At 45.5% G+C, this 13,070-nt stretch overlaps 1 protein-coding gene across 10 annotated transcripts in view; it reads left to right on the top strand.

Annotated features, from left to right (window-relative positions):
* The window catches only part of TP63 (tumor protein p63), a 154,824-nt gene that overhangs the window by 58,358 nt on the left and 83,396 nt on the right, over nucleotides 1-13,070 (top strand). For 6 of the 10 annotated variants that reach the window (XM_084528994.1, XM_084528992.1, XM_084528990.1 and 3 more), the window contains 2 exons: nucleotides 11,957-12,085; nucleotides 12,841-12,973. In XM_084528994.1, the coding sequence (XP_084385120.1) occupies nucleotides 12,012-12,085; nucleotides 12,841-12,973 (207 nt within the window). In that variant the 5' untranslated portion in view covers nucleotides 11,957-12,011. Of the gene's footprint in view, nucleotides 1-7,872; nucleotides 7,940-8,589; nucleotides 8,747-9,902; nucleotides 9,988-11,703; nucleotides 11,723-11,956; nucleotides 12,086-12,840; nucleotides 12,974-13,070 lie in introns of those variants that run through there. The other 4 variants (XM_084528995.1, XM_084528996.1, XM_084528993.1 and 1 more) reach the window with 4 other exon arrangements.

The following is a 13,070-nucleotide window of genomic DNA, read 5'->3' as shown; positions in this document are numbered from 1 at the left end:
GAGAACCAAATTGACCGTTTTCTGTTTTTTCCATCTCTCAAAGGACTGGAAGGAAAATGTGTGAAGTCTTTCATGTGGTCCTTTTTCCTTTGAGGAGAGAATACCTAATTCATAGGATCTTGCTCAACTTCAACTTCCAAAAAAAAAAAAAAAAGCTGAAGAGATTAAAGAAACAAGCTCTCAATAGCTCATCTGTTTAGAGATGTTTAGGGTGTTCGTGGTACGTGCTATAAATATAATTCCATGCTGATTTGTGTGGTAGCTCCCTGATACAAGCTGACTTGCAACAGCTCCTCTTATAAAACAGGGATTTTATAATCAAGGAGTAAGAAATGAAGGAAACCTGGGTATTTATTTGGTGCCTTCAAAAGGAACTGAGCTCTGAGTTAGTTGTGCACTTCTGTGAAAACCTCCATGGGAACTCGGGCATTGTGGTGGGAGCCAGCAGTTACACTGCCGTACACATTTTCACTTCTGTTCTCTTTAACTTTTTGAGGAGCTGTAACCTGTGATCAAAACTGAAATAATTAGAAGGAAAATGCTTCATTCTAATGAATTTCTGAGTGCTGTTTGAATAGATCTGCTGCTAATAGATAGGTAATATCATCCCACATGCTTGTGTAGCTTCACAAAACATCTGTACCTGTTCCTAGGGCTTACCCGTGTGTTCTTGGTGCCTGATTGCAATGACTTCCCATGGCGTACCAGACCATCACCCTGTGGGAATTTGCTGCTGAGTCAACTCCTATCAGGTGTTTGAATGCCACAGGTGGCCTGAAACGATGAACACTGATGCAGATGAGCAAGGGGAATTCAGTTAGTGCATGGAGCTATAAAGGGAACAGCCGCCCCAAAGAGTGAGCAGGGGGAAACCCTGCCGTAAGCAATCAGGGGTTCAACAGGCTCTTTGCAACACAAAAATAATTCTGTTTACGAAACCTTGCTGGGGGGAGGTTAAAGATGCCTATTTAGCATGTTGGTCTGCCCCTAAGTTGATGCATGCTGAAACAATGCGTGGAAAGAAGCTTGCAATGTGAGCAGCAGCTCTGAGAGATAGCACGAGCATTAGGTAGACAGATAACACAAGAATAAAAACATAATATTATAAAAAAAAATCCTTTACATTTTCTTCCATCTTTATTCATTTTTATTTTTGAATTTTTCTTCTCGAAACATGCAGGCTGGCAACATTATTCCTGTTGTTGGTGGAGCCGGGAATTCTGGTGTACTCACAGCACTCTGGGAGCTAGTGCTTTAAGATAATCACAAGCAAAAATGATAAATCACATTGGGTGTGGCAATGTATTGATAAAATTATGGGGAGCCAAGCCTGTAATTTCTTAATGCCAGGCATAGTTGCACAAGTGAAGGTTCCATGAGCAAGGCAGGTATTGTTCCCACACTCTAGCAGCATTTCCAATAGGCAGTTTACTTGTCCTTGTCTTCCAGGACTATAATCTGTTATTTCTTTGTCCTTCATCTGCCCTGTCTTGCAGCTAATTTGTGACATAGAATAAGGTTTTTGCAAGTGCTCCTATATTTGGGAGAAGGATTCTCTCTTTCCTAGGGCTTAGCAGTAGCTGGCCTGCCACAGAGTTGCTACAAGCTGAAAAATGCAGCCAGCATCATATTCAGCAGAAGACCTCATTTTCCTGTAGGAACATCAGTGGTGGCAGGGGTAGGGAATGGAAGATTATTATTTTTATTTTTCTTTTAATCATCTAAAGTACATTGGATTTAGCAGACTGGCTGTGAGGTAACAAGTGAGACCTTCAACCAAATTCACTTTGCAGGACTGCACCTAACATCTGTTTTGCTGGTGTTTCTGGTTTGCATTTTAATTATTTACTGAACCACAGGATGTTGCTCTTTGCAGTTTCCTGCTTTTAAAGAGTTCTAGGGACTTTCTGCATTATCGTGATGATTTACTTTATTTTTGTAAAATTCAACCTTCCTGGGAGAGCTTGAGAGGCTTTGTAAGTCCCCTGTGTGGTTAATCAATAAAAGAGTTTGTGTAACCAAAGACTAAGGTGACTTTCGGAAGAGTAGGTGCTGCAGGGAGCCGAGAGTCTTGCCTGAATGCTCAAAATGTCACAAGTCTTTTGCTGTAGATGTCTGTGAGACCCTCCTGTCCTAAACAAGAATCACGTATTTCATGTTTGCAGCCTGGGAAGCTGTCCCTCTCCTCTTTGATTATGTTTGTATGACTAAACGTGTGGTATCCCAGGGCTGAAAACCAGCATGGGCTGCAGGATTTCTCTTGCTTTGCTCCCTCCCCATGGGGGGACTGAATCGAAACCTGCATGGGATGTCCCCTTGCTGGGATGTCCCCTCACCAGTCCCTCCTCAAGGCAGCCAGGTTTGGGGACTGTCTGCCCTGTGTGGCTGGGGACAGCAGCATCTCAGCACCCGCTGCTCATCGTGCTGGACTGCCCAGTGCCTCCCCCTTGGGCAAACCAACCCCAAGAGCTGTTGGGAAGGCCCTGGCAGAGAGAGGACTGGATTCCTGCACACATCAAAAAATTCAAGCAAGGCTGCACTGACTGTAACAGTTGCTCTGTTCACTTTCATTGTTCTGACAAGCAAGCTGCTCAGGAACCCAAAGATGTCTCCCTGGCACCGTGCACGTCCCTGGCTCAGGGGACTGGCCGTGCTTGTGGCAAACCCTTCATCTGGGGGCTTTCTCTTAGGCCTGCTTGGCACTGTGCTGCTGGTGGTTGGCACTTGCTCTGTGCATGCTCAGCCCTTAGGAGGAGATGCTAATTCCAAGCTCTGGCCTCTTCCAGAGCCATGAGCATCTTGTGAGAGCCTGTTCCTGATACCCTGGCTGCCTCTCTGAAGCTCTGATGCGCTTGGCTGAGTTATTTTACCATCCGTAATAAATACAGCGATTTCTGGCTCTGTGTTGTGGTCTCTGTGCTGGAGGTGGTGGAGGAGGTAGGCTAGTGAAACCTGAGAGATGTTGGCTGCACGCAGCACTGCAAAATTTTAGCAGACAATAGTTTAAAGAGGGAAAACCCAGGCCTCCTCGTTTCCTGTGGGAAATATTAAGAGCAAGCTCCTTGTTAAAAAATGGACAGCAACAGGCTGCTGCAAAAATTATTATTAGGTAAATGCTCGAAGGAAAATACTGATAAGCAAAGCTCAAAGGGGGGACTGGATTCAGAAAGCCTCAGGAAGGTCTCAGGTTTCTGACCATAGTTTTTTTCAGAACTGTTTAATTTTCCTTTTTCCATACCTAAAATCACTACAGTGCAGTGATGAAGGCCTGTAATAGCTGTATTTTGTCATGACTGTAATCTTAAAAGTGAACTCACACTCATGTTCCTGGGGTTGTTTTGTTTTCTGTTACTAATCCTTGGTGTTACAGAGGTCTGGATAACCAGAAGGGATGGGGTTGGCTGGTTTGGGCTGCTATGGGCATTTAATGCTTTCCTTTCTCCTCCTTCACCTCGAGAAATGAGCTGCCTGATGAAATCAGGGGCTCCCTTTGTACTGCACAGCAGTATCTAAAACTGAGCAGGTGAAACTTTTTTTTTTTTTTTTTTTTTTTTTTTTTTTTGTAGGCCAAAGGGATTTCTTTCTTCTTTTTCTTCTTCTTTTTCTTTTTTAACGGACTTGAATATGTTTCTGAACACTTTCCCCGTAAAGTCTACCTTGCAATTCTTCTTTTCAAACTTGGCTTAAAATTACCTCAGAATTTCGAGGGCTGGGCCTGGATTTTCCGCTCCTGTCGCTTGTGAGACTTTCTCGATGCAGCAAAGCTCTCCCCTCCGCCCGGCAGCTCCCACCGCTCCCTCTCCAGATGAGCACCACCTTTAAGCATCGCTGCAGATAGGCTTGGGGCGAGGACTGGCTGCAAAAGTGAGTTACAACATAATACAATTGTGAGTGCTTCCTAATCGGTTTTACAGTGCTTTTCAAAAGTGGACGGAGATTTAAATTTTCTTTTACTATTTAAGTTGGGAAAGGCTCAGAACAGTGTCTCCCTGGAGATGTACGGATTGCCAGGAGGACCCTGTGTGCTTTGCAAAGCTGGTGGCATTGCTGTAGCTCTGAAATGGAAGGGCAAAGACGGGCACGAGCCCCAGCCTCGTGCTCTAACACTGGGCTTCCTGAAGTGGGTTGCTCAGTCTCATGGGTGTTTTTTTGGAGGTTATGAGGGCTCTGTATCCCATACTAGCAAGCAGCAGGCAGGAAAACGTCTTTTATGGTGGAGGACGTGCTGTGGCAGGGCTTACACCTTGGCCAGAGCATTGTCTCTCTCTGCCCCTGCTGAGAAAGGGAGTGGGTGTCTGGGCCAAGCAGAGGGGAGGGAATGTCCGCGGCCGGGTGAAGAGGTAGTTTCCAAGGATGGGTGAGAAGCTGAGGGTGGAGAAGGGGGTGTCCAGGGTGAGTGGGAGATAAGAGAGGTCTGGGAAAGTTCACAGGATGCTAATGGATGGAGGAAAAAGAAATAGGGGTACTTTGCTGTGACAGTTAGGGGATGATGCCTGGTGCTGGTGGAGCAATTAGCTGCTTGAAGCCCTGAGGACAAAGAAATACCTCTGACATGTAGAAGCGGTCACTGTTGTCAGGCTGGTAATGATAAGATGTAGATAGCAGATGCGGTGGTGGGTTCCTGGGTTGCTGCTGATGTTCTGAGGCTGTCTGGCTTCAGTTTGCAGTGGGCTGTGCAGTGCCCAGGCCGAGAGCCACTCAGCAGGGCTCTGTTGGTGCTCGGAGCACCCTTTTCTCCCCAGGGAGTTCTGCTGGAGCGGGGTGCTGGCATGGGGCTGGGGCTGCAGTGATATAACGTGCTTTGAGGGGACGCCGCGGAGCTGAGAAGGTTGCATCCACTGCGGGCACAGTCAAACGCAAGATGACTCTAAGTGAAAGAAGATGATGAATGGGAGAAAATCCCCCTCGTGTTTTTCAGCATGGTGAATGAGGAGGATCATTCCGTGCAGGCAGTTTCACTTTCTTTGATATAGGTCAGTTTTGTCCTCGCACTGAAGGCTCGAGCAAAAAGCAACCGGAAAGCCGAACCATCCTTCCTCCCCCTTTCTGCTCCACTCACACACATACATCCCCAAAAGAGAAAATTAAGTCACAGGGAAACTGGGATGCGCTTACAGCAGACTCTACCGGAATGCTGTTTCTTTGAAGCGATGCAGTTAGCATTCCTCTGAGACAAAGTTGCTTTAATTCCTCTAAATATCATACACCTCATAGCCAAAGCAGGGTATGTACAATGCAGGTATCATTTGCCTAGAGAACAGGAAGAAGCTCCAGTCCTCCCTAGGCTGTCGTTGATAGATGCTGTAGGGCCCCAGGACCCCAGCAGAGTCACAGAATCCTTTGCTACTGTCACTCCTAGTTCCACTCACATTCTCCCCAAATCTCCTAAGCTGGAGGCTGCTTCTGAGCCTGGGGTTCACCCTTTGGGCAGTTAGCCTCCTCAGTTTTCTACTGCACATCTCTGTTGCTGGATCACTTTTCTACTGGCAGCCCTTTCCTATAACCCATGCTGTGGTCTATACGTTTCTCAGTGAGACTGCAGATTGGAAAACATTCAAAAGATGTAGGATCTGGGGAAAAAAAAAAAAAAAAAAAGGATGACCATTTAAACTATCAGTGAAAGTTGTATGCTGTCTCATAAAATAATAATAATACTAATCCTGTGTCAGTGTTTGTTATTCCTTAAATTTGCCCTTCCAAACCCATGCATCCATCACCCTTTATCTGGAACTACTTTATAGGATTGACACATAGGAACAGTGTTATATGGGAGGACAATCTGAAGGATTTAGAGAAAGTGCTGGAGATCTAGATTGCAGAAAGCTAAATCTGAAAGCTGGGCTGGAAATCTAAAGGAGCATGAATGCTTATGCCTGCTGCTCAGCAGGACCTGCCTCTGCTGCAACGGGATTCAGCCTCTCGTGGGCTCCCTGTCTACCTATGGGCTTTTGCTCCCTCTGATCATGGCAAGGAACACGGCTGGCTGCAGAAGTTCTCCATCATGTGTTTGGCCAGGCAAGGGTGACCGGGGGGGCTGAGCACGCTTCTCACTCTGGGGAATTCCAGATGACGCTGCCTGCCAGGCGCACGCCTGTCCCGTGCTGCCAGACCCCCGCTTCCTTCTCCTCTTGCACAGCTGTGCGCTTCATTAGGTAGCGATGTCTACAAATCACGGCAGTGTTAAAATGCAGAGCGGGGGGAATTCCAGCAGGATGAGCGCTGCCAATTCCTCGAGTTTCAACGGTGAGGTCCGAGAAGGAGCCCCCTCCCCACTTTAAGACTACACATCCAAGTAATAGCAAGATCCAGGCAGCTAAGCATAGTTCCCATGAATTTATAATCATTTGTTTATTGTTCTGTTTGATGACCTTCCATGTGAAACCGGAGAAGGCAGAGACCAGTACGTGGACTGGGATTGCTAGAGCCAATCTGAGGCTGCCGACTGCTCTGCTCTGTGTCTTGCTTCCCTACCAAGCCCACACCTCGTGGCAATAGAGAGCTAATATATTAATATATGCATGAATTCGGGGCTGTTCAGTGGTTAACTGCTGTAAGCACACAGGAAGAAACGTTAGGTTTTAGCCTGGACATCTGGATTTAGATCCTGTTTGTACCCTGAACTCCAAGCGTGGTGTAAAGCAAGTCACAGCGTTTTGGCAGCCCTAATATTCATTCCTGGGAATCAGCATTTTGGTGCCTAAAGATAAATGAAGTCTGGGCGCTTTGTTGCTCTAGGAAGTGCAGCAAGTACTGTACCTGAAGATATTGAGTGTCTTTTCAATGTCTCTGCCTAGACACCCCAAATCATCAGTTCCTTCTGTGCAGCACCAGGCTGGCACTGAGGTGACCAAGGCTGTATTTCTGGCTGCACGACTGGCTTGCTGAGTAACCATGAGTAATCCTATGACCTCCTGGTGCCTTAGTTTTCCCACAGGTAAAATGGGAGTAATTATTCTGTCTTCCTTTGTAGAGCACTTTGAGAGCTATGAATAAAATGAGACACATTAGATATCATTATTTAGACATTATTAATTATTCTTTTGGTTCATTTGTATACTGTGGAAGTGCTTTCTTAATAAGACTTGATGCTCTTTCTGCATCAAGGTTTCCTAAGTACTCTGCCCTCAGCTCCTTTAGAGGAATATATATTGTGAACAAATAGAAAAACCTGTAGCTTACAAAGACAGACTTCTCTGGCCCCATCTGCTTTGTCCACTGACTGAGTACTACAGACCCAGTGACAGAAAACTGTACACCCATGAGAGGCATTTGGTGGGGAGAAGCAGAAAGAGCTATTCTTTAACTTTGCCAGTAGACAATAAAAAAGCTCCAAATCATTCTATTTGTCCCAACTGCGAATGATTTCTTCCCACAAGATTTCACACTGTGGTTTTATAATGCAGAGAACCAGTATAAAGCCATGAAGCTCAGAATCTATAAGCCACGCTGACAGTTTATGAGAGTTTGCACACTGCAGGGGGGAAAGAGAAACTCAAAAAAAAAACACTTGCCAGAGGTGCTGAGCTCCAGGGAAACTAAGGAAAATGGGAGGTGCTCCGATCTGAAAGCCAACCTAGAAATTTCACTAAGATATCTTACTCTGATTTCCCAATGTAATTAACTTTAAACCTTGGGGGTAGTCTAGAGAGCATTGAAGTGTCCGAGTATGTTTTGGAGGGGAAACTGAAGAAAACTATGTTATCCCCTGGCAGTGGTAGCCTTATATTTGTAAGGAGATTGTGGGTCCTCAGCATGCACCACAGGGGTGCTAAGTTGTGCCCTGCATCAGGTCTAACCCTGTACAAAGCAGGAGAAAAACAGGAAAGAAGAAAGCAGGACACATCTGCCTTTAAGGTCGAGGCTACACAGGAGGGTCTGGGCATGCTCTGTATAAAACCCAGGTCTTACTTTCTACAGGATCTCCTGCCTTGTCCCAGTGGTAAGTCAAGCCTTAACGTTTTGGTTTTAGCCCTTTCTAAGAAAGGTTATGCATAGTGAAAGTTAGCTGTTTAGGTGGGGAACGCTGCTATATTGCAATAGTTGAGTTTAACATTTTTCTGTTGTTGTTTTCTGGGGCAGAAAGAGATTTGTTGTTGTTGTGTGTTGTTGCTTCTCCTTTATGTTTTTGATGTAAACGTGGGAAGGGGAAAAAGGTGATAAAGAGTAGAAAGTATGTGGTTAGAATGAGATAGTGGGAGCTGCAATGCCTTCCTTTCCTTTGGCTTCCCCCTGGCTCAAGGGTGCTGAGCTGAGCAAACAGCGCTGTTTCTACCAGGCTTGGTAGCAGGGACCCTCAGCAGTGTTGATGGCCTAAAGCTTGTGAAAGCCAAAAGCTATGCTAGCTAGTATTACTTTGTTTCATTTTTTAAATGCAAAGCTTAACATTCCAAGGGAGTTATTTGGTGTTATTTGGTGCTCTGGTGTTACTTGTTGTGTGGGCACAGCTAGTGCTGCTTTCTCTGCCAGTTTGCAGAGTTCTTGCTCCTCAGTGTGATGGCAAACTGCATCAGCTGGGCTGCAGCCCCACTCTGGTGGGGAAACGATCTTCAAATCAACAATGTTCAATGTTCAAATCAACAGGGTGAATCTGGCAAAGTGCTTTCACCTGGAGTCTGGGCTGTGACTCCTTCAGCTCGTGCGGGATAAGCAGGGTAGGGCTGGGCTAGGCCTCAGCAGGAGGCTACCCTGGGAGCTAGTGGCTGAGGAGCAGTGCCACAGCACGGTGCCAGCAAACCCTGTGCTCTTGGTGAGATTATGTTTCTCAGAGAAGATTTAAACTGCTATTTCTTTTAATTAAAGAGCCCTTGGTGGCTTCTAAAGGAGAGGGTTCATGAGTGTGATGTCCTGTTCAGCTCCCAGCTTAATGGGGGCTATAAATCCCTCTGCAGTTCCACCTTGGTGTGCTTATAGCTTGTGGCAAGCTGCCTGCTGACTATTTCAGCCGTCAATGCAGTGAATTAAGTGTATAGTTTGTGGATTTAAAGCAGAGGGCGGGCCTGACAGGGCTTACCAGGGTGCTTTGTCCTGTCACAGTCGGTGTTTTGGTACAGCAGGCTGTGTTTAGCAGCGCTATCTCCTGTGATGCGCTTTGGTATGAGCGGCTGCGGGTGAAAGGGGTGTTGTTTAAGTGTCTGTTAATAAAATTAAAAAAGGCAGCAGCTGGTAGGAACAATTTAAACAATGCAAAGTCATGCTCTCTTGTGATTAACTTCAGGCACTCAGGGATTATTTTACTGAAGCTGAGGGCTTGCTGATGTGGGGAAAGGCAATTAATTGGAGTAGTGAAATTTGTGCATAGATCTTGCTCAGTCTTCAGCTGTTTTTTTGTAGTTGGAGATCAAATTTGTTTATTTTAGTAAACTGGTAGAGGCTATTCAACTCTTAAAGCCTGTTCGTTAAGGTAAACACCAAGTTTGGAGTTTGGTAACATCACAGGGAAGGAAACAGTGTGGCTTGTATGCAGAGAGTGTTGAAGGAGTCTCAAATCTTGCTTCTGTGAAAGCATTAACCAGGGAGCTTCTTTTGTTTGATATGGGGAAATGTGTCTTTTGGCCATCAGGTAAAACCTGATGAGCTTTTTTAGAAATAGTATGCTAGGACCTTGGCTGGGGTACAGGTATGAAAATGACACAGCTGGAAAATGTTTCTCCAGAGAAGACTGGAGTTGGGTTTAGTACAGGGACACATCAGCTGTGTCCTTTGGTGGTGTGATACAACACTCTGAAAGCTTCAGAGGTGCAAAATAAGAAGCTTTCTGGCTCTATCACCCTGTGCAGCTAGTGTCTCCCTCCTCTCCTGTGCTGTGGGGAGTGCTAGGTTGGGGTAGGTGTGTGAGAAGCAACTTCTGTTTTGCTGCAAAGGGGGCAGGGCTGAATTGGTTGCTTGGTCTTCTTGTGACCTAGGACTTTGTGCAGCTGTGAACCAGAGTTGGGACATGTCATGGCATGCAGCAACCTCATTGCTCAGAGGATTTTCAGAAGAATGAAGGCCTCTGAGGACGGTCTTTCATGAAGACTTTATTTTTTTGGTTCCTGTGTAAGTAATAGTGAGCTGGTGTGACTGGCTGTTGTCAGTACCTTGGGAATGAGTTCCTAAAAAGTGTTTGTTAGTGTTTAAGTCAAGGCTACTTGCGATAAGTGGCAGAGCAGCTGTGGGTCTTCACCTGAGGCCAAGCTGTCCTGTTGTTCTCCTCCAAAGCTTGTTGTAGCACTGCTGCTCAGCTTATATAGCAGGCTTTAGGCTAGATCTGTTTGTCTGGGTTTCTATATGGCACTCCTGAAAGTGCCTTACCAGACTGAAAGCCTGAAAGGAGTAATTTCTGGTACTTTGTGGGATAACTGCTGCTCTCGGAGGACTCGCAATTATTTATTCACATTAGTGTGCGTATGTGCTCACAACAGGGAGATAGAGATATTAGCTTTGGTACTTTTGATATTTTTTTCCCGTCTGGATGTTTTAAATGGTGGTGTTTTTATTTAAAAGAGGAAAAAAAGAGATGAGCAACCTCCAAAGTGATACTTTCACCTATTTTTAAGGCACGCTCAGCTGTGATCTGGGGGCTGAAACCACTTGATTTCTGTTAGTTTTCTTAAGCTATCTGCCCTTTTCAGGCAACATGCAGTTTGTGAGCAGCAGCAGTGAGGAAAACCCAGCTTTTTGCAGACCTGAGTTGTTCTCAAAACATGAGGGGCCTTTTAAATTCACTAAAGAGCTAGATTGCTCCTCTGACAGCCGTCAGTAATAGATGCTTCAGGAAAAAAGTAGAGCAAAAGAACAACTGTAGTTTGTTCATTCATCCATCTGAAACACTTTATTAATTTTGGCAGCTTAATAAGTTAGGGTCTTCCCTGCAATTTGTTTAGACTGTTGTGCTAAACAGCACCAAAATGTGCCAAAACAAATGTTAGTCTAATTCTCCTTGGAATCCATTTATAGTCTTGGCTCCTGTCACAGCTGCTCCTCTGGCAGGGACTACTGCTGTTTACTAGCATTGTGGTGAAACAACCCTTATATGAAAATCTTGTGGGGTGCCCCCATCTTTGCAGGAGGAAAAGCGATCACCTGACCCATGCTTTAATTAAGCTGAACTGAGAGTTTTTTGTCAAGTGCAAATATATTCGAGAAATTCCCCCTCATGTCCCTGCAGCCGTTGAGTATTTTGACCCGGGCATAAAAGCTGCTGCGTTTCAATTTAGAAATGGGCCAGTGGGATGAGAATGTGCAGCTGTGGAAGGCGCGAGTGCTCCAGCTTCGTCACCGCTCCTCTTGGGCCCACCTATTTCTGTGAGGCTTGCGGGAGCTTAAGGGGATAAAAATGGCCAAGGTAATTAGCAGATCTGGCAGAAATCAGCCGAGTGGGTTCAGAAATGATTGGAGGTGAAAGGTGGTAGGGAAGCAGGCATATCCTGACGTGGTAGAACTTTGTTCTATTTTTTTTAAATATGGCAAATTTTCAGATTTTTTTTTTAAAGAATATTTGTTTTAGTCCAAGACCTCTGCTGCAGTGGCTAGGTGTAGGTGAAGTCACTAAATGATTTAAGGTACTGACAGATTTAAGGTACTACAGACAGCTAGGCAGAGGGGAATTGTGCACCACTGGTGCTTTACCTGCTGCTCAGAAGTCCCTGCTCTAGGTGAAAAGCTCATGTTTCAGGAACAAAACGGAGGTGTTTTCCCCCCTCTTTGGGATTCCTTATGATTCAGCATCCCGGTGGACACAGAGGTATTTAACTTATTGAGAAGGGTGGCCAGATTCTCTGCTGTCTAAATACAGCATCTGCAGCAGTGTGGAATGTGCATTGTACAGCTGTGAATGTCCCAGGCATTCAGCGTGTCTCCTTTTTCACACAATAGCTTCTATTTATGGGTTTTCATCAAGTTGGTCTTATGCATTCAACATATCTTTGTGTGTTTTTTCCTTTTTTTTTTTTTTTTAATTTTTTTTTTATTTTGTAAGGTTTGTAGAAACTCCGAGCCACTTCTCCTGGAAGGAGAGTTACTACAGATCAGCCATGTCCCAGAGCTCGCAGCCCAGGGAGTTCCTCAGCCCAGAGGTGATCCAGCATATCTGGGACTTCCTGGAGCAGTAAGTAATCCTTCGGTGGAACCTGTGGAAGAAAGCATTTTGGGATGGGACACTTGTGCAGTTAGGTTGCTCAGGGAACTGACGTCGGGGATTTCAGAGTCCTGTGTACCCGTCACTTAGAAGATGTGGGTGTGAGTCCAAGTGACAGCTCTTGAGCTGTGAAGAGGTTCTTTATCTGGGCCAAGAGGAACAGATGCAGGGATCATTCTTGACACTGACTTTCTTTGAGACTTTTGGTTATTGTGGCAACTGTTTTCCAGCGTATGACCACATAAGCTGGATAGGTGACATTTTTCCCCCTCAGGAAATGGGGTAATGACTCTCTATTTCTTGATGTCCTGGCAGCAAGTTTCCTTCTTCCTCATGCCAGGAAGAGAGAAGAGGTGGTGATGGTGCGCAGTTCACTGTCAGGTCCTTTGAAGGAAATAAACCCAACCCTGTTCCCATTCCTGACTTGCCGTGACTGATACTGAGACAGTTACTGCTATAAATCCTCCCTGAGTTCTGTCTTTTAGTGATTTAACTCCAGCAGTCTTGCCTCATTTTTCTAGTCAGGCAAATAAAACATCCCTCCAGGCCCAGTCCTGCTCAGGGACTGCCACAGGCGTGGTGAGTGGGTGCTCATTAGGAATCTCTTGCTTTGTCTTGAGACTGGGTCTTGATTATGCCTAAATCCTGGAGGACACCCTGGCACATGGTTAGTTGGAAGGGACAGGATTTGGCCCGTTTTAACTGGGTTACTCTGTTTCTTTCAGGCCAATATGCTCAGTTCAGCCAATTGATTTGAACTTCATTGATGACCCATCTGAAAATGGCCCTACAAATAAAATAGAAATCAGCATGGATTGTGTCCGGCTGCAGGATACGGAGCTGAGTGACCCGATGTGGGTGAGTAGAGAGAAGGATTTCTTTAACCTCTGGAGAAAGATAAGGGGTTTCAGTAGAAACCCTTCCTGATGTGTTTCCCTGAGGATCTTTTACCCTT

This window comes from Aythya ferina (genome assembly GCF_964211825.1).
Source record: "Aythya ferina genome assembly, chromosome: 9".
Taxonomy (NCBI): domain Eukaryota; kingdom Metazoa; phylum Chordata; class Aves; order Anseriformes; family Anatidae; genus Aythya; species Aythya ferina.
Note: the sequence above shows the minus strand (reverse complement) of the source record. Positions and strands in the feature narration are given on the sequence as shown.